The sequence below is a fragment of the Colias eurytheme genome, chromosome 21 (assembly GCF_061535395.1).
Source record: "Colias eurytheme isolate Ceu_HAF_F1 chromosome 21, ilColEury1 Martin Lab GWU primary, whole genome shotgun sequence".
In the NCBI taxonomy this organism is placed as follows: Eukaryota; Metazoa; Arthropoda; class Insecta; order Lepidoptera; family Pieridae; genus Colias; species Colias eurytheme.
The window spans coordinates 8,826,782-8,849,612 of record NC_143000.1 but is presented as its reverse complement, the minus strand read 5'-3'; the positions used below and the strand labels follow the sequence as shown (position 1 = coordinate 8,849,612).

At 31.6% G+C, this 22,831-nt stretch overlaps 1 protein-coding gene across 4 annotated transcripts in view; it reads left to right on the top strand.

Annotated features, from left to right (window-relative positions):
- The first annotated feature begins 3,296 nt into the window (after positions 1-3,296).
- The window catches only part of ct (homeobox protein, cut), a 135,390-nt gene continuing 115,855 nt past the window's right edge, over positions 3,297-22,831 (top strand). For all 4 annotated transcript variants that reach the window (XM_090114405.1, XM_090114407.1, XM_090114404.1 and 1 more), the window contains exons 1-2: positions 3,297-3,479; positions 20,101-20,371. In XM_090114405.1, coding sequence (XP_089970531.1) covers positions 20,249-20,371 — 123 coding nt within the window. In that variant the 5' untranslated portion in view covers positions 3,297-3,479; positions 20,101-20,248. The remainder of the gene's footprint in view (positions 3,480-20,100; positions 20,372-22,831) is intronic.

Here is a 22,831-nt window from a genome sequence, read left to right as displayed (position 1 = left end):
TGTTGTTCAGTATTAGAACATTGCGTAGAATCGTTTCGAACGTTCTAAGAACAACGAAGGAATGCTCTGTGCCTGTTTACGCACTAAAAGAATTTGACATAGTGGGATTAGAATGAGCATTCGCTTATCATAGTTAGGGGTATGAAAAATAGATGTTGTCCGATTCGTAGACCTACCAGATACACACACATAATTTCATGAGAATCGGTCCAGTCGTTTCGGAGGAGTATGATAACTAACATTGTGAGACGAGAATTATGTATAAGTAGATTAGATTTATAAGAGTACAATAGATAAACTATCTTGACTTGACTGGATATCCTACTACATACCAATATTTAACACAATAAATTTTGTATGTTAGTTACTCTTTCACAAAAAAAACAGATCTATATGCATGAAATTTGATGCAGAGATAGATTAAATACAGGCAAATTTAAACGTAACCCCTAACAGATTAGACGACCTGCTCATAACTTGAAATGATATAAAAAGAAAGAATATCTTTTCCTTTCTTTAGATGACGTAAATACAAAAAAAAATCTCATTACCTTTCAAACCCTAATGAATCCCTTCAGAATAAAAAGCAAACCCTTTCAATGAATATGGCGTTTATACTTCTAATTAACTTTGCAATTTTTCATAACTGAAGCTAATAAATCATTTCGAAATTAATAATTAATAACTGCGCATTGGACATGAGATTTCAGTATTTGAGAATATAGGGGAGGTTTTAATTTTTACGAATTTTTCTTCTTGAAAGAATTGTGTGGATATGAACTTGTTGCAAAAGTTTGTGACTTGTGAGTATGTGTGTGTAGGTGCTAGAATGGCTATTCGAATGTGTGTGATATTTGGCTCAGTAATATATATATATTTATTTGTAATATATTTCTCTGATTATATTCTGAATGACACATACTGAACTGATATCGTTGATATTTTGTATGTAAGTATGTAATATTAATTATCTATGTAGGTATTAACTACTTACTTAAAGCTGAAGAGTTTGTTAGTGTGTTTGCTTTTACGCGCTGATATCAGGAACCACTGATTGAAAAATTATTTCACTGAGAAAGTCCATCCATCAAGGAAGGCTATCTAGCTAATACCAATAGAAAGCAATGCGTCTGAAACTGCAGGGCACAGCTAGTGAGTAGTGACGTATAAATTAACATTGATACTTATAATTTTACATCTTTAAGTACCCAATAATCTCAATAATAACAAAATCAATTAAAATCGAAAACATTTAATAGTATAATTCGAAGTTGTATTTACAGTCTTATCCACATTAAATCTCAACCCTTTAAAATCGAAGGGACTAGGGAGTCGAACAGATGTCTCGATGTCTTAGAAGCTACCCCAATATTTGTTTACTTTCTGAATAAATGAGGGTATTTTAACACTTTTTATGCTTTAATATCTATAAAAAATATGCAATAATTAGAGTAGGTATTCTGAAAAGTTATTTTTAGTTAATGAAAAGTAGGTTTCGAAAATAGTAAAAATTCTTTCAACAGTGGAACAGAGTTCCTATTTAATAATGACAGGTTTTTTTAATAAGTACCTACCTACATTACATATCTACCTACCCACATTTTATTTAAACCTTAATGAAAAAAAATCTTCAATGTACATAATACTAGCATACCTATATAAATCATTAATAATAAAAAATACCAAATTACTTACTGTTGGATAATTTTCGGTATGAATATTTTTCCAATTTTCACCCTTCATGTTAGATCACAGTCATGGTTAGATCGCATACAAGCCTATGAGTATTATTACCTATACTAGGTACCTACTTGAAAACTTAAATAAAACACTAATTCAAAATCAACAATTTAATAAAATAATAAATACCTACTTATCAAGAAATACTTCATATTTTTTTAAAATATATACCTACGTCCGGCGCAAAACTTTTATGGAATCGAAGAGTCCGTTTCGAACCATCTTGTACAAGTCGAAATTAAAATCAAGTTGTTACGCCAATAATTAAAAAATAACATTCCAAATTATTATTTATATTAATAGGCACTAAGTAAACATATTTTAATTTTTTTATTTAATTGTTTTCTTGCAGAAAACTCCGTGGAAAACCGGGAAAGCGTCAACTGGCGCCATCTAGTGTGGAGAGGAGTTATACGAGGCTATCAAAACTTACCTTGAAGTAAGTTTGGGGTTTTGTAGAGATTGTTGACTTTTTGTATGTATGGTACGTTTTCGTGTTTTGTGTGGACATTTGGTTTTGGTAAAATTTGAATGTTGAATTTTTTTTTTTTAATTTTAATATTGAATGGGTAAGTAGTACTAAGTAGAATTTGTGCAAGGTGTAGAAAAATAATTTTTAATAAGTATCTATGAGTAAAAAGTGATTTGATGATGCGTAGGGAAGTTACCGGTAGATAATATTGTATGTAAGAATTTTTTAAATAAAAAATCGAACCTAATTAGCATAAAAATAAACAAAACAAATATTATATTCCAATAATCGAATCCATTTCCGATCGGCTCAAGGACCCAGTAACCGAATTTCGGGTGGCGCGAAACAAAAACTGACCTACATTTGTGCCCTACCGAGTTCACCCACCCCTGCGTCCCTACATCGTCTTGCCCTTTCTGCACTTCTCATTCAAGGCAATCTTGCAATAGTTCTAAATTCTAAATCAACTATAAAAAAAAATATTTTCAAAAAAAGAACAAAAAAAATCGACTGTTGCAATTCGGACATTCCATACCTAATTAAATAACACAATTCCATATTCAAATGCGTGCAACTTGCACTTCTCATTCAAGACAATCTTGCAATAGTTCTAAATTCTAAATCAACCATAAAAAAAAATATTTTCAAAAAAAGAACAAAAAAAATCGACTGTTGCAATTCGGACATTCCATACCTAATTAAATAACACAATTCCATATTCAAATGCGTGCAAAGAATTCCACAACTCAGAACTATTACAAATTCCGAATAACTAATTAACATTCGATATCCCCGTTCCAACATAGTAAACAAATAGTTGTCACGTCGTTGCAAAAAAAGCGCATCCTATTATCGACTACAACAAAAGGACTCGCGATACCTAAGTACACATCTCGATTCATCGTCTCGACTCGCGAGGCGCGCCCCTCCGCGCGAGCGGGACGCAGCGAGCGTTGGCCGCGCGTGCGAGAGGGAGGTCCGCGGTCATCTTAGCCGGCGAGTGGCGTCCCACTGGGCGGGGTCTCGCCAAGGAGCTCGCCTCAGATGCGCGCAGCTGGAGGGGCCCAAGGATTGCACTGCAGTCGACACACGCGGCCACCGCGCGCGCTCGTGCTTACCGCCCGTACCACTCTCGCGTCCTTACGTAACCGATTACCGATAATCGATTTGTGAAAAACTATTTTTTTTTTAATCGACTTTTTTGTGTGTGCTCCTTGATGGACTCGGGATTGTGTGTGAACAGTTTGTGTTGACGTTTGTGTTACATGTAAGTGATAGTGTTTTTTACGGCTTCTTGTTTTCGTTGTGATTATTTTGATTAGTTCGTCTAGCGATTTTTTATGTGAATTAATCGATTGTATCGACGCAAATTGGGGAAGTCGGATGAGTTATTAATTGCAACTATATTAATTACGATCAAACACTAATGAAGTCATGAATGTGTGCAATTAAAGTATAATAAAAAAATCATCGATTTTCTATTGCGAGTGATCTATGAGTTTGATAACGTCGACTTAATGAAATTAATTAGAAATCAAACGATGATTATTCCGTCTATTGATACAGTTAATTAGCAGTTGTTCGGTGTAGCGGTTTTGATTGACTGTCTGTGACGATCGTTCGGAAACACGCTAACTTATTGGAAATATAAAAGCACGCGAAACAAGATTCATAACTACTAACGATTATTTATGTGACAAAAACTGTTTGTTTCTGAACAGAAGCATAAACAGATTCGTTCCAATTTCAAATAAGATTATTTTTCTACATTAAATTTTTTTTTATTCTTCAACAAAAGTTTGGTGAAGTGATTTTATGACTTAAAAATATTTTTTTTACATGTGAAATGAATAACTGGATATAAAATTGGAAATTAAATACAGTGAGAATAATTCAGTTTTAATCTGAACCGGTAAATTTTAGTTCTTATTAGAAAAAAATTACTCTTTAAAAAAAGTTATAACGTTAATAATAAAAATTTTGATATGCAAGTTTAAAATAGACAATAATAATAAATGGCAATAGGTGAGTTTTTAAATTTAAATTTTCAACTTTAATTATTTTAGTTACCTGACAGGCAAAATTTCGATAATTTTAAGATTATGAATTAAATACACACAAACAATTTTAATTACCTTGAATATAGGTAATTTTGTAATAATAATTATACATAAGTATTATAAAAACGGATTTTCATTCTTTTATAGCTTTTTTCAAAAATATAGTGTTGTTATTACGAATCATACAAATTTGTGTTAAGTATTAATAATATGAATAAATAGGGGTAAGTCATAATTTTTAATATTATTAATTTTGTCTAGACGACTGTTGAGATTAATATTTTTAAACTTTAACTGAATAGGTCACCTAGCTGTGTTGAAAATTTAAACTTAAAAATTAAAAATAAATACGAATTTATAATAATAATGCAGTGAACTAGGTAAGTAATTAGTTATCTCAAAAACAATTTTGACCAGATGGCATCAGGTCCTTGACCCCGGTTATATGTTAGACAATTTGTCTAATTTCTTTTCGAAGTTTTATCAATTAGAACACTGCATTTATTTTTCTTATTAGATTATCGGAGTTTATTAGAGTTTTAACTATTATGTAGGTAGTGTTTATTTAGAGCTACTAGAATCAGTTAAAAATTGTAAATTAGTTAGTTAAAATGTATGGAAACAATAAAAATGTGTGCGTTCCTATTTTCATTTTTTTCGATATTTTAATAGACAAAAGTTATTACAATTCGATTTATAAATGTGTTAATTATTATTGAAGATAGATTAAAAAATAACTTAGGTACCTACCATTTAAAATAATAAACTTATAAGAATTGGCAATTTAACAGACCGCTGGGTTCGAGTCCCGGTTTTATGGCATTTTCTGTGTTTTTAATACTTAGATTTGTATGAAGTAGATTTGTATGAAGTAATTAGTAAATTAAAACATTTCCTATGTTCGTTATAATTAAACGTATAGAAATGTTATAAAGTATATCTATTGTTAACAATCGTATTTATTAAATATTTTTGACGCAAGTTTTTAAAAAGTTACGGCCAAAGTTTTCATTAAGTGACCCGTAATAAGCCAATCGTTCTTTTGCTTAAAAATTGAATTACCTACATAGGTAGATGGTAGTATGCTTTGGTAGTTTTAAAATGAAATTGATACTAAATAATTATTGAAAAGTACCTACCTACCTACCTATAATTGGAATTTAGAAAAGAATTCGTAGATAACTAAGTTTCGTATCTAGGTAAAAAAAATATTCATATTTACTTATTTTCTAACTTAAAATTGAGTTTGTTAAGCTAAATTGATATAAGTAGGTAATTTCCCTATAGGTAGTAAGTATGTAGATATTTATAATTTTTAACTTTTAGTTCGTATAGTAGGTACCTACTTACCTAGTATATCTATATCTTCCAAACCCTGTAGAGGATGTTTACACGAAAACTACTGAATCGATCATGATAAGAATTGTAATCCCGGAAACGGCATAAGCTAGCTTGTTTGAAACTTACTAAGCCCATACTACTAACTTGCTTTACTTATATAGAAAGAAGCCTTTAAAAGGTAAATAATATGTAAGTAAGTAATATGTACTTGCATAATAATTTAATTTGCCGCTTGCCGTGATTCTGCCCGTGTTGACTATAAAAAAATTAACGTACCTTCCTATCCTTCTATAAAGAAAAAACATTTTCAAAATCGGCTCAGCAGTTTTGAGTTTATCAATTACAAACAAACAAATAATAATACTTATTACATATTGATTTAATTTTCGCAATTGAATTTAATGTCACGCGCACTTAGAAAACATATCCGCTAAGTACAAAAATACATTACAATTTTATAAACTTGGACATATATTATTAAAACGTAAATGACCGTTTTAAACCCGGTTAAATAGCCAATGATAATAACATTAAAGTAATTATTGTGACAACGGAAGTTTGTTCAATCGCTTAGCACATGTGTTAGTACAATCATGGTTATTTTGAATTTATCGTGAGACCTATAATGCTGATTAATTATTAAATATTAAATATAGATTTTTATTAACTTGAGGTATTTTTATTGTATTGAAATAGATATTACTAGATTTCCGCCCGCGGCTTCGCCTGCTTTTTCAAAGGAAAGCATAGTTCTCGTTCCCGTGTGATTTCCGGAATAAAACCTATCCTATGTGTTAATCCAAGTTACCATCTATACGTGTACTAAATTTCATTGTTATCGGTTCAGTAGTATTTGCGTGAAAGAGTAACAAACACACACACATCCTCACAAACTTTCGCATTTATAATATTAGTAGGATAGGATTGTAATGGAAAAATGATTGTTGTAAAAAGTATGGCTTTCAAGTTTGAGTCTGGTTTGAGTTAATTCTTTCTGATTTCGTTTTGTATGATTTTATTTCGCTTTTTCGTGTATTTTTTTAATACATATTTAAAATATATGCACATTTTAAACTACTGTAGTTATTAATTACCTACTTTTAAAAAAATGTATAGAAATAGTACTTATAAGAAATATATTACCGTAGTAAGATTTCTTCACCCATTTATTCCAATAAGATTTACGGGCGAAGCCGCGGTAAGCAACTAGTGTAACATATCTTAATAATGATGTGTCCATATGGAAATCATAAAATGATCCAGTCTATATGTAAATGATATAATTTATATGTCGACATTGAAATAAAAATATAACTATTTATATATTATTGTATATACACTTACCTATTAATGTATGTTTGTCTGTTAATAATATAGAAATTATTTTTGTAGAGAAAGTGCCAATGTGGGATTTAGATGGGATTGTAGGAATACAAAGTTTAGAAAATACCTATCGCTATGGGATTACGTTCTTGTTTAATATAATATCCACAAATAATAAAAATATTAAAGTTGATGTACCAATGCGTCGGTATAGGTATCTCTTCCTAAGTTATACTTAAACTGCTGAATCGAATATGATTTAATTTTGTATGTAGGTACTAAATACCTAAGTAGTTAGATTTGAAATACTTGTACCTATATATCTATACTAATATTATAAAGCTGAAGAGTTTGTTTGTTTGTTTGTTTGTTTGTTTGAACGCGCTAATCTCGGGAAGTACTGGTCCGATTTGAAAAATTCTTTCGGTGTTAGATAGCTCATTTATCGAGGAAGGCTATAGGGTATATATCATCACGCTACGACCAACAGGAGTGGAGCCACGGGGGTGAAACCGCGCGGAGCGGCTAGTTAGGTATAATTGGGCAGTATAGTTACCTATAGTTGTGCTTGTAGTGTAGAAATATATGCAAAATTAGGATCAAAAATGTTTAAATATAGGTAAACTGTGGTATCACTATATCATTTGGCGTTACGTAACTTTAAAATAAACCATAATTTAATACGAATTTAATTACAAAATCTAAATAATAATTACTTTTATGATAAAGTAGTAAAAAAACTAGTTTCTGATAAATGTTAAGCGTGATTAATATAATAATTTGCCATTTTATTATGTTTCATTTTATTTAAATCTAATCGATTTGAAATAATGTTATTAATAGACTAAATTTATTCATAGAAAATAATAGTGTGCATTTTATCTATAAAATGTTATGATTTATGAATGATGAATGAAATTGTTATTTTTAACCTTTTTTCAAGTCGCGTAAATTCTTACAAGAATGACCTTTAGTCTTACTTGAAATTGAAGTTATGAACTATAAATTAATTGAAATGAAATAAATGTTTGGTTACTTACATTTTTATAGGTTTTTACTTTTTAACAAAATATGTTTATTTGTACATGATATTTTTAAAGAAAAATAAAGCAAATTCATCCCAAACGGCTTCACTGACTTTTGTCATATTTTTTTATTCTAGGTAGGTAGTTCCGAGATAGATACTATAGGTCCCTAGGTAATATTAATTTCTTAGTAGTAGCATGATATTAGTGTTCTTATGTTGGTTTTTAATTTTTATCAAAAAACATGACATAATAAAATATTGAAATAGCTGTTAAAGTAGCTATATCTAATTATATTCCTTAGTTGATACATCAGTTTTAGAGTGACACACGAACAAACTAAAATAAATCTTATGATCTTATAACAAACGCAATATAGTACCTAATTATAAAAACATCTCTCGTCAATTGTTTTGTTTATCTTAGTTGTAACTCTACCCGTAACGGATGTATCGTTAATGATAATAAGTAATAACATTGCAATAAGCGGTTATGTGGGAACTATTGAGTATTGATGTTTAATATGTCTAGAAGTTTATAGGTATGTTATTTATTTAAGGTTATTTTGCTTGTTTTGCTTAATTCAGAATCAAATCTAGTACCTACTTCTTGCGCTACTACACAAATACCTACTATCATTTAAACCTAATATGTAAAATATAAAAAAAAAACTACTGAGAAGAGAAAAAAAATAATAAAAACATGTTATCCGCCTTACGATTTTTTTTACAGCATTAAAATATTTCTATGTTACTTTAAATAAATAATTATCATGTTCTTACTATGTCCCGCGGTTGTACCCGCATTCCTCTGCTCCTATAGGTCTTAGCGTGATGATATACAGCCTACAACCTTCCTCGATAAATGGGCTATCTAATAGTGAAAGAATGTTTCTAATCGGACCAGCAGTTCCAGAGATTAGCGCGATCAAACAAACTCGTTGGCTTTATAATATACTAGCGGTTCGCCCCGGCTTCGCCCGTGGTACATATTTCGCAATGCTAGGTAGCCTATGTTCTTTCTCAGGGTCTAAAGATTATCTGTGCCAAATTTCATCAAAATCGGTCCAGTAGTTTATGCGTGAAAACCATACATACATACAAACCTTTCCTCTTTATAATATTAGTATAGATGTATAGATTCATAGTACAAAAAAATCAACACACGGACATACAAACGATACATATATACATAACTGAATGGTAACTTAACCCGTTTAATTGATATATCATCATATATTGTTTACAATAGCAATAATGGGGATATGTTACACCGATAGCTGCAAGTTATAAGCGGTAGCGGAGCGATTTTATGATATCCTATTACATATTATGTTTAGTTTAGTTAAATGGGACTTGAAAGTTTTAAATTTTTTGTTAACTTTTAAATTGTTGTAACTTTAATACCCTTAATACACATATTGAAGCTGATTTTAAATTGATTACAACAATGGAAAAAACCAATCAATAAAGACAATCAATTTATTTTCTGACAAGCAAATCTAGAAGGTACGGATATTTAGTAATTATACTGTTAGCAGTATTCATATAAAATTACTTAATCTCAAGTTTTCACAATTGACTAATGAAGCATAGTCAGCGGAAATTCATTTTAAATTTAGGATAGGTTCTAATTTATATTTAACTAGCGGTCCGCCCCGGCTTCGCCCGTGGTACATAATATTTACGTTTTCTCTACATAAGAACCATCCTCGTACTTCAAGGAATATAATAAAAAAAGAATTATCGAAATCGGTTCAGCCGTTCTCGAGTTATGCGCTTACCAACACATTTTGCGATTCATTTTTATATATAAGAAGATTTGATCACTATTTTGCAGTTCAATTAAAGCGGTCCTATGTGTATAAGTTTACTGTTTAATGCGTTTGTTTCAACATAATTTTATAACTCAATCGCTTCTAACTTAAACCACACTCCAACAACGTCTCTCCTTCCAATCGAATCTCAGCTCTATCCCATAGAACTAAAGCCTAAATTACATTACAAATACCGTGAGAAAATATGTCGAAGTCTCAATTTAAAGGCTTATCACTAGACATCGGATTATATGCATTTGCATATTTGCATATGCAAATGCATAAAACTCGCTAATTACGGCGTTAGTGCATATTTTAGCCTTTTTCCCCAATAGTGCATATTTCGTTAAGTAACGGGAGTTTTGATTGGTCGACTAACCTTTATTAGCCAATCAGAACGCTCAGCGAGTAAACAAACCCTACTTTGGCATGGTAAAATGGCGAAAAATTACAAAATGGGCTCCATTTTAAGTAAATTTTGAGCTATTCAAAATAGGGCTAGATTACCCTAAAACTTAAAACATGGGTTGAATTCCAAAAAAGGGCTAGATTTAGCCCGGAAAGGTCTAAGGTGGCAACACTAGGCTCGCGGGTGACAAACGTCACAAATTTGCGCTCGAAAATTAGGTAAAAATGCCTAATTGCATATTGGCACAAAAACTATACTAAATTTCATGAAAATTTCACTGTATTTGTACAATCTTTGATTTAAATATATAAAATAATAAAGGTTTTTTGATTTTGTATTGTGCATATTTTAGGCATATCAGTCGTTTTTAGTGCATATTTCGGCCTTTTTTAGTGCATATTTGCATGCATATTTTGGCATTTTGTTAGTGCATATAATCCGATGTCTACTTATCACCTTCAGAAATATGAGGTTGTATTTTTATAGCGATTTTTAATTTTTTCTAAGAACTAGGCGTTTTGCTTAGTCTACTAGTGGAAAGTTTTTTTCGCATTTATAAACACATTGTTGTAAAAGCTAGGAAATTGTATTGATTATTAATTTATTATCACTACATAGTATAAAACAAAGTCGCTTTCTCTGTCCCTATGTATGCTTAAATCTTTAAAACTACGCAACGGATTTTGATGCGGTTTTTTTAATAGATAGAGTGATTCAAGAGGAAGGTTTTAGTATATATGTATAATTTATTATGTTTTAGACAAAGCGGGCGAAGCCGCGGGCGGAAAGCTAGTTTAATTATAATCGCTAGTTTAGGAATACATATTACTTTAAAAGTCGGATAACAAAATTATTATGTAAATATTATCTACATCAATACTTAGTTATCGATATAAGAACACAAGCAAAATTTTGATATTTACAAAAAAAGACACACACACATTCAAACACCCATTGCCATTAAAAATTAAAAACAAACACTAACCCGAAACTATTTGCTCTAAATAAAAAAAAACAAATAAAAATACCAATTGACCTTTACGTCACAAAAGTTCGAAGCACATGGTGAAATCTGCCGATCTCTGAAAAAAAGAAAAAGATACAACCATCTCGCTCGTTTGTAGCGCGCTGTCCCGCTCTAGCAGGACATGTGCTTCCCGCGTGTGATCATTGATGTTTTTTTTATTTATCAATGGGTTAGATTGTGGTTAAGAATTAGTCATGTATCGGTTAATGTTTTAATAATTTAGTTTATCAGAGTATATTATAAAGAATTTTGACTATAGATAATTAAAAACAATTAGGGCTGATTTTTCAAAACTTATTCGTCGAATAATGTATAACACTACCATTTTAAAAACGTATTCTAATCGCCCGTATGTATTTGACAGTTTACGTGACATTTTAATATTATCGTGTAATACTTTATTGGACGGATAAGTTTTAACCAAGCATTGAAGAAATCGGCCCTTAAACAGATTATTAATACCAAGACACCCTAATGAAGTTGTTGAAAAAGTAAATTTTTCAAGATATAGACAACAAAACGTATTTTGTAAACATAGTTTGTAAGTAAACACAAGTTCAGAAAACATCTTATTCAGTTTAATAGTTTTAACAAACTTTAATTTTAGTGTATTTAATCCAAAGATAGCGACTATCGAACCTTGAAACTTTCACCCACTGAACCATATATAAATATGATACAGACAGACAGACATAAGAAATGACACGACATTAGCTCGAACAGGTGACATCCCGTAATGATCTGAATGATATTTAGCACTCTGTATTTTTAGACTGCACTATTTTATCATACGACACGGTTCCGACGCGATATCGGATGCATTAAATGATCTATAAAATGGTTCGTCATTCGCCAATAATACTTATTTTTTATCACACATCAGTATCTGGTCCACAACTAAATAAAGCATAATATATTATATTGTAAACTAGCGACCCGCCCCGGCTTCGCACGGGTGCAATGCTGATACTAAATACACTACAGAAAAATTGTGAATGTTGTATAGGTATAAAAATATAGCGGCCCGCTCCGGCCTCCGGCATCGCACGGGTATAAAATACATAGCCGGGCGGCCGCAAACGCTACGTCCTGCAATTTTTAAATCTGTAATATCTTCGAAAATATTCACTTAAATCATACGGTGTAAAGGGCCATATAGATCTATATTAAATGAACAATGTATCCATGGTATTTAATTGGTTAAGGATTAATGCTGTATTGGTTAAAATCGCTTCGAAAATTAGCCATTATTTGTCGTAAAAAGTAAATGACAAAAAAAAGTTATTGTGGGTTATCCATAAGAGATAGACATATACCATCGCGGACTTTTCTGTAGACCTTTTCAATGTGTATAATACTTAGTACATTATTTTGATAAAACTCGTAGGGTTCAGCCTGCGTTTGCAATGTAAGCGGAATAAATGTAATTTTTTACGACATCACATTAGAAACCTCAAAAATAACAGTACTTCTCCACTACTTAATGGATCTTATTATACATATAAACCTTCCTCTTGAATCACTCTATCTATTAAAAAAAACCGCATCAAAATCCGTTGCGTAGTTTCAAAGATTTAAGCGTACAAAGGGACATAGGGACATAGGGACAGGAAAAGCGACTTTGTTTTATACTATGTAGTGATATAAAAAAAAACTATATATAAAATCTTTTTATTTAGCTATTAGCTACAATGTATATATAGCTCTATGAAAACTAGACTTATTAAATACGTTCCACAACTGACAAGTATCATAGCTATTTTACAATGCAAGTATCATCAAATTCCGTTCAGCAATTTCCGGGTGAAAGAGTTACAAACAAACTTTCCTTTATATCATTAGTCATATTACTAACATAATAATTAATAGGAGATATTCAATATCAAACACAATTTAATCCAGCCAATTGACATTTATTTATTTATTTAGCCTTTTGAACTGGGTGAGGATGGTTTTTTTTTTTTGACTGTATAATTGACATTATTTGACATATATTGCAAACGGCTCGACCTTTACACTGGCATCGAATCAAACGATAGACACCATTTGCTATGTTTTATTATGTTTGTCTTGCAATAGATCAGAAACAGGTGAATCACTATTGACTCATCATTAGTTTAACATCACCTGAACTAGGCCAGATTTTGCTGTATCTAAATAAATAAAATAAAAGTTTTAGTTTAAACACAGTTTATAATAAAATCTGACGTTTATGTTTTAGTTTTTAGTAGTTTTTATGACATTGAATATCGTAGTTATTTTTATTTCATTTTAATACAAAATTTACGAACAACTGTTCTTAATAAATCTTAAAATTTTTATGTTTCTTTTTCTGGCTGAAATCACTCAAAAATAGAGAACAATTCATAATATTTTCAAGATTACTATAATTATAATCTCCAACATAGATAGGAGGAACACATGCACATACACACCAATTAAAAACTTATTTCATTATCAGTCTATAAATCCAATTAATCGTGCTTTAAATCCGTCAAAACTTTTTATTGACCGCTTTAATATAAAATCATTTCTAGAACATTCTAAAAAAGGTAAAAAAGCGCCAAATCCCGGGACATCATCAATAAGTTGAATTGACACATCCAAAAATATATTTCCGTGGGGTGCTATGATGTAGTACATCTGACAGTTGTCATGGCAACCATGGTTTTAGTGGCTTACGGGTATTTAACAAAAATTACAATATTAATATCTATATTTCTAATCATAGTCATCATTATATTATTCGTAGTACCTACTTTTTATGGCCTACGAGTTTTAGTTTCTGTTTGAAAAACTTATAAAAGTACTAAGTAGGTAGGTACTTAATAAGGTCAAGTCCATTCGCAAGTAGGATCGCTTACACCTCATTTGATTAACATCACACCTTGTAATAGTTTTTACTTGAATCTATTACTAAAAAATAGACAAGCTTCCACAATTTTCCAAAAAATCTTAAATTAATTATTCAATAGATAAGAAAAACATTTAATACAAAGCAAACACATGAATACATAACATTACAATTTTTTATCAAAATATTTTTTCGTTCCATAATTTCCAAAACTCATGGTGACCGAGCGAGGGGAATAAATATTGAAATGTCATATATCGTTTACCAATGTGTCTTCCCTCCACTGAAAATATCTCCGTTTGAACAAGTAATAAAATTATATTAGGTATAAACTACTTTTATATTTTCAAGTTCTTCTGAAGATATTTCGTTTTTGATTTAAGAAAACTTTTGTTTTTTTCACAAATCTAGGTACAGTAAAATTATTTACGATTATACTGTTTCTAATTAAAATTATCCACTTCTTTCTTAACTTTAATTACCTATAACTTTTGTAATAATACCCATACCCATACCGAAACCGAAAACGCATAACCTTCGAATACCGATACCAATCTCTATAACTTATGACACGCTTCCATAAACAATGTTATTTTTTTTATTTCCTTCCCGCGCTTTTTACCGCCACAATTATGTCGTCTAAACTGTTTTCGGATCCCTAATGAATAATAAATTGTCTAATTATTATCCCCTAGAGTGTTGTTTGATATATTTATAATTTATTTTAAAAATAACACGACTATCTCTATAATTTATCTATAAGTCAAATTGTGGCGGCAAGATGGCGGGTGATTTTGGATATTCTAATTATTAACTAACGTAATAATTGCTGTTCCCTTTTTAAATTTTGTTTTGGCGCGCTTTTTATTGTAATTAATTTTTATTGTTCTCTTCGAGGTCAATTATTAGTGTTTAACTGGCCATGTGTAATTTAAATGATATAGGTGGTTATAGTGTTTTAAAGTTGATTTTATACACGAGTAAAATACGATAATTTACAGGTATCTTTCATACAAAGTTATATTGAATGCTTCATCCCGGACTACATATTTTGAAATATATTTATTACAAAGTCTAAATTCGAACGTCACTTAAAAAAAATTGTACAACAGCAAAATGTATGGTTATCTGTCTGAATATTATGATCACTTGTATGTCATTTGGCTTATTGACCAGAAAACTATAAAAACGTATTCAACATAATTGACAAACGCGAGCGAAACCCCGCTGATAAGCTAGTCAATCAAACGTTGACCTAATTTAAACCGTTAAAACGATATAACCGATCACATACAGATAATGTAACTAATTACTATGGACTTGTCCAAAAATAATTGTCGAAATGGCAGCACCTGTCCGGTAATTAATAAACGATGTCTCGATTGGTATCGAATATCGAGTTTATTCGATTCATTCGATTAGATACAGGTATTCGATGGCATAGAATATACGCTTGGAGATTCATTTCGCGAAAAATGTGACAAAAAATTAAATTCATAGTTTATGTAGTTTTATCAATTATTAGATCTCTTACAGTCATGGTAGAAACCGAGAAGCATAATATGTAAGTTATTTGAAACCAGAGGCGGCTCGTGACAAAATTTTATGGGTGTTCACTTGAAATAAAACACTGAAAATACATGGTGTAAAGCAGTACATTTATCAAAAAAATTACTTATAAAGGAAATACATACGTCTTTCTTTTTGGTGTGCAAAAATATCTATAACTTAAAGCGACAAGACATTCGTAAATGTCTGTTGTTGCTTTCATCACAACCACACAACCACGGTGTTTTCACATAATATTGTTCGGATTTAAACACACGCGTTTTCGTTTTTGTCGTACATTTTTGCGTAAGGTCAAGTTCAGGCCGTGGCAGTCCCTTAGCTTTCAATTCAAGCCGAATTTGTAACGTTTTAACACACTTTTTAATGAACGCCACATTATAATTGTTCATTTTCACACTCATAAGTAATACTGATAACTACAGACTATTTCAACACGTATCTTATGATTTTAATTAGAAAATTCTCGAATTTGCATTCGCGCGCGTGCATTGAAGTTGAATCGAGAGTCGAGTGTTTGTTTATAATATAGAGAGTGGCAACATCGCTGTCCTGTGTACGGGCGCCCAGGCGCGGCGGTAAAAACGAACCGGCAACGTTTGCGGGAGCGGCGCTCCGAATTTTGCTATTTTTCCATAGAAAATCTTCTGTTTCACGCGCGCAGGGCACTGCCAAACCCTCTCTTTCACTCATATTGGATTTCGTATTAGGAAATGTACTAAATATTTTTTCATTGGAGCGCAATCGTGAGCGCTCCGCTTCTATGGAATGATGGATATATTCATTGGTATTGACAGTAGTTTTTTACGATTACGATTGATTTTAAATAGTAATAATTAATATTAATAATGAAATTAAGGAGTATGAGTTTATTATAATTATTTATGGGAGTTCACTGCACCAGCGCTCCTTAGGGCGAGCCGCCTCTGTTTGAAACATCAATTATAATTATTATTATCTTTGACAATATACAACAGTATAACTGTTATTATCTTATGTACTAATACGTCTTTGATTTTATGATTTACACACGCCCGTACTCGAAAACTGACGATATCTATCTATTATTATTTATTAGAAAAATACAGATTATAACAATCCTATGTTATTAATATCGATCTTCTTCATAAATATAATTTCTAGTATCACCAAGGAGGTTAGCGAAAAACTTATAGATGTCAAGACCAATCTTTATTGCTCTATGAAATTGTTTATGTCAATTTGGGTGACGTTGACATTTTTATTACTTTCGGCCTGCTTTAATATATTTACACGAATATTGATCTATGTGACACACGATATTGCTGTTATGTCGAATTTATGTTAATTTTTACACGTATATTTATGTCACAAGGCCTACAAGTAAATAAATATAGTTTCAAAAAACTAAAAATGAGTAAGAGTCGGTCACATACATAGGTACATACAAATACAGGCTTATATAAGCGTGTTAAAAAGAAGCAAGTGAATCTTTCCATTAGCACGGAAACAAAGCTAAACGAGTCAAACAAACAGGAGCACAATGTGCACTTAGCCTTACAAACAGAGGTAACAAAAAGCCATCAATCAAACTGCAATGAAATAATCGAATTCCCGAACGTCGAGTGCAGTTCAAAGAGCGAACGAGAAACCGCAACAGATTAAAAAAGATAAAGTTCGGAAATATGACTAATATCTGACGCAAAGTTGAGTGTCGATAACGCGTCTATGGCAACAAAAAGACGCGGGAACGAATTCGAAAAAGGAACACCGAATCGAATTTCGACGGAATAGATACGAATTTTAGATTTGGAATGTTTTCAAACGACATTTACATTTCGCGTATCGATATCTCTTCATTTCGTGGCATTTCGATGGACGCTTCGTTTTTGTTTCGTTTTGCTCGACTGGAGTAAATGTTCATTTCTGCATTATGTTGTCGTTGATATTAACAGTTTTGTCTTCCAAATCTTTCAGTTATAGAACTAACAAATGATTGCAGTTATTTTACGAAATCGTAGAAATTAAGATTTATATTACGACGGTTTTAGTTCTATTAGCGACCTAGATACTAGATAATTTTATAACATGTAAAGAGGAAGCATATAAATATTTAAACTTTGTTTTATACAAAAAATAGTACTGCGACTGTAACACAAGCCATAACTATAATTCTTCGTTGACTTTAATATAGCCACTAGTATCTAACTTTGATAGCTATTAAAAGTAAAAGCGTCATCAATTCGTCGCTTTCCGATAAAACTTTTACAATAAAATAGGGCAGGTGCTCAATACGTAAACATGGCCACAACAAATTTATCACTATCATAAAATATGGGATTGCTCTTTGAACCTTATTAAGAAGGCAGCAAAGTCTTTTTTGTTATTAAGTAAGTTGCTTGTAAAATCTATCGTGACTGCTAAGTTCTCCTGTACGTTGCCAATCGATGACTTTGACACGAATTCTGAATTTATTGCTCTTATTTTTCAAAACTTTTTCAATATTCACGTTATAGCAAATCAATATAGATACAGTTTCTACGCTATCAAATCTATGTCCTTCTGTCACGCAGGAACGGAATCAATTTGTTTAGAATTGAACCCATTTAGATAAAACTTTGGTTGAACTACTTACCAAGTGCAACAAGTTTAGAATTAAATACGTATAAAGTACCGTAAATATTTTGAACCATATATTTAAAACTTAAATGCACTAATTTTGCAGTTTATCAACCGCCCCGTACTTAGTTACGTTATGACGTCATTGTAATAAAACATATTTAAATTAAGTACCTATTAATGTAACGTTCATATCAAGTCCCACATTTCAAGGAAGTTTTAAAACAATTAAGAAAGTGCTGTTACTAATAAATAGTAACACACGACACATTTACAATTCAAATCCAACAGTTATTTTCAAGGATTTATTTAATGAAAAACGTTGAATAAATGTTTGTCGAAAAATAAAGTTGTTCCGTGTAATGGATGGGGTCTCACGCGATTCCTTATTAAGATATCGGTATCTATTGATACCCTATTTCAAATTTGGAACGCGTTCGAATTAACCAATTGAATCATTTAAATATCGATTGCTATTAACAAGATGTATTGGCTGAAAAGTGATTTGAGTAGTTCCATTTTTGAAAGAATTTAAAAAATACAAACTGGCTAGTTCGATTTTCAAATCTTGAGAACTTAATTGAGGATTTGAATAACGAATAGAATACCAATGAAGTTCCTGTGTATAAACACATAGATTAGTAAAATCACTTGGCACGCTTTTATCATAGAAAGTACGAATGCGTTAATAAGGCTTGTGTGACCCGGCTTCGCTTATCTATCGCATCTGGCCTCCCCCTACTAATGAATATTAACTAATAAACTGTTGTGTAAAGCCAGTTCAAGTGGGAATTATTTCTATTTGTATGACTCATTTTAATGTCACGTACGAACATAATATATTTGACGGCGAATGCGATAATAGTTTGATTGATAATGGTGGAATCGACGGGTCTTGATATTTTAGTTTGTGGTTTGCACGATTTATTTATGGCGCGTTGATATTTGAATGATACTTTTATATACTTAGTTATCGATTATAAATAATAGCAAAATTATATTGATTGATTTTTGAAAGAAATTTACGTTCAAATAATAGATAGATACACGTTGCTCATCTACACGTTGCTAACACAATCTGAGCCTTTAATTTAATTTAATTTCAAAATTAAAAAAAAATTGTCACAATCGAATTTCGAACTCATCCAAAATTCAAATGTCTTCCATGCAGAAACCATTTTGAATTTCGAACTTGCTATCATTCCAAATTCAAACGCACCTTCGCCGTTCGCCAGTCGAGTTGACCAAGCGACAATCGACTGATCGATCCAAGTGTTTCGTGTCCCGTTTGCATATCGGCGCACGAAACACTTATCATGTTTATTGATTGACACGCTACTAACTCTGCCACTGAGATGTAGATAGGATAATATTTATGGTCAATGGGGGTAAGGGTGCTGGCCAAAGGCTACTTCATTTTGAAGGTGTAGGTGTCTTTTGGATTGGTCTAAGTTGCAATGTTGAATACATTGCAACTTAGAAAAAAAAGTACTTAACAAAATATTTTATGGTAATTTATATTTTTTTTGTAGAGTTCGATTCGTGCTAGGTGATGATAAATCAAACAATTACATTGATAATGCTTCGTTAGAATACATAAATGCGCATACTATTGATTCATTACGAAGCTATAAAAGCAACTGTAGTCAGATTGCACTGTGAAACAAATAAAGCAAACAAAGCAAACAAAAAAGCCCCGATACCGTCAAGACATTAACGTCATCGCGCGTGTGAAAGAACTCCTTTAGCTGTCAATTTTCTTTTTTCCGTATCGGCCTGAGCATCAAACGTAAAAATTAGTTTCGACACGAAACGTTGCCCGATTGTCTGCCAACGGAATCGATTACAGCGCTATTTTTTTCTTTTCAGAAGACGGCACGCGAGCGAGCTAGCGAAGATTTAAAAAAAAATTCTAGAACTGATTTGAAAATGGCGCGTTCGAAGTTTGATTTCGGCGGGTGCACGCGCGGGTGACGGGTCAGTACGCGCCGGGAGCTTGCGGTGCGCGGACGTCCGGATGCACCCCACCGGCGCGGCCAGTCTGCCCGCCGCACCAGAGGCGGAGGTGCAAGCTATGCACTCGATGGACTGGCTCTTTAAGAAGGAAAGGATATATCTCTTAGCACAGTTCTGGCAACAGGTAATTTGAGGGTAGATGTATAATTGACCCAAAAATATGTTTTCCTACTACATAAAATTATGAAATAAAATATGATTACTTAAAGTAAGTATCTACAGTTAAGCGGAAAATACCCTCAAATAGAGAAAGAAATGGGGATCCAGAAAAACTGATCACCTCTCACTAAAGATGGACAAAACAATCAAAATTCAAGATATTAACTGCTAGAAAACTAAACCAATGCCTATAAAAGACCATCTGTATAAAACAGCAAGGTAACTACAGCCTAGAGACAAAGCTTATTATTCAAGTCAAGTATATCAAAACACAATTATTTGCACATGACACAAAAACCCCAGAATCAATTAATAGAAACATTATAACCACAATTAACCTGTACCGGGGTCCCGGGTACTGATCCCGGTCGAGACAATTATTATCTATTGTTCTAATAATCGTTATGCAAATATCTGATCGACTTCCAACACTAGTTTGTACCCTGGGTCTGTTCGGATATTACGTTCGAATTTTTATCAGTTTAAATTGTCTTTGATGAAAGACGTTATCTGTTTTACAGAAGTTACTTTAAAGTTGTTTTTTATATTTGGTCTTGAATATTACAGTATCAACTAAAAGTTGATTGGTGATTTGACTTTATACCCATTCTTAAGAAAGAAAGAACCACAGGTAAGTAAGAAGGTTTTTCTGACTGAAGTTTTTAAGATTAAATTCGACATTTAAACACGTCAGTAAACTCCCAAATTATTTAATTATTCTCATACGTAAAAATAATCAAGAGGCTGACAAAGAAAAGAGACTATATAAATTATAATATAGAAACTATGGATTATCCGTCTGTCTCCAGCTATCCACTCTTTTTGGGATTATAAATGCATCTACACCCTTCTAATTTATTAAGAGGTTAGTGACCCACACCCTTCCCGACCCTCACTAATATTCATATTAGCATTTGGTCATTTTGCCTTATGATTCTTGTGTCATAGAGCAATGTGAACTAGCTGTGACGCGCGGTTTCACCCGGACAATCCAAAATCAAGTATTTCTACTGTAAAACCAAATTTTCCCGAAAATATTGATTTATTCTTCTCATTATACAGCTCATTTCTTTATTCTGCAGTATAATAGGTTATAACTTTCCAGTAATATTGGTATTATACTGGAAAGTTTCATCAATATCTGTTTATTAGTTTTTTCGTAAAATAGTAACAAACAAACATACAAATTTCGCTTTAATAACAATAGTAGGATAGGTTCATAGAATCGGAAATGCGTGGGGTCAAAATCGGACGTTGCGTCCAAAGTTACACTTGCGAAAGTTTCAATAGTTTAGTCTAACTTTGATGCAAAGTTAACTGTAACTTTGTGTCCAAAGTGATTCATTAAAAAGTATGAAGGAATGAAGAAATGCTTAAAATCTAGTGTCATCTTAATAACATCTTTACAAATTATAAAAATGACAACAAAGACGGTTACGTCAAAAGTTACATTTTATGTCCAAAGTAGAGTAATTTTGTCAAAAGTGTTGATGTCGTAACTTTTTGAGTCTTTGAATTTGACACTTTTTTATATCAAGTGCAATCTTAATATTTTTTCTCAAATAAAAATATATAATAGAATATTTATAAGACCTTGAATTATTTTTCCGATATAATATACCTACGCGAATCCCTCATTTAGGAAGAATTACCACAGTACAATAGAAACACGGTGATTATATCCTTGTCTTCAATAGGATCGAGGATTTCAAGATGTTATCTCAATTTAACGGAAGTTACGTCTCAGTAACGGAAACGATATTCAAGGTCCGATATTATCAGCTTTATTGAAAACTAGCGGTCCGCCCCGGCTTCGCCCGTGGTACATATTTCGCAATAAAAGGCTGCCTTTGTTCTTTCTCAGGGTCTAAAGATTATCTGTGCCAAAGTTCATCAAAATCGGTCCAGTAGTTTATGAGCCTATTCATTACAATCAAACAAACAAACAAACAAAGTTTTCCTCTTTATAATATATAAGTGTAGATGAGCTAGAAATTATTACCTAAGTGTTTGTCTGTAAGTTGTGTAAAGTAATGGTTTTGTATATAAATAAGGATATCTTAAGTTGTTTTTTGTTCATTTATCTTGCAATATCGCGATAAGCGACAATGGCTGAACTGATTTGAATAGGTTTTTTATAATTGTGTTAGAAGAAATAGATTAAGTACCTAAGTAGTAAGTAGGTCATTTCTTTAATTAATTTAAGAACTGAAACTTTCCTAATTTATACCATACATATTTAGATGGTCTTGTTATTTGGGCTCGTGAAAAAACTATAGAACCGACCAGGCAAGACTGATTTCAGATTATTACAAACAATAAATAACACAATAAAACGATACCTTCTCTAATTTGACATACCAGCAGTCCCAAAATCGCCAATTTTCTGACTCGAAACAACAAAAAATTTTTCTTCGAACTTTGA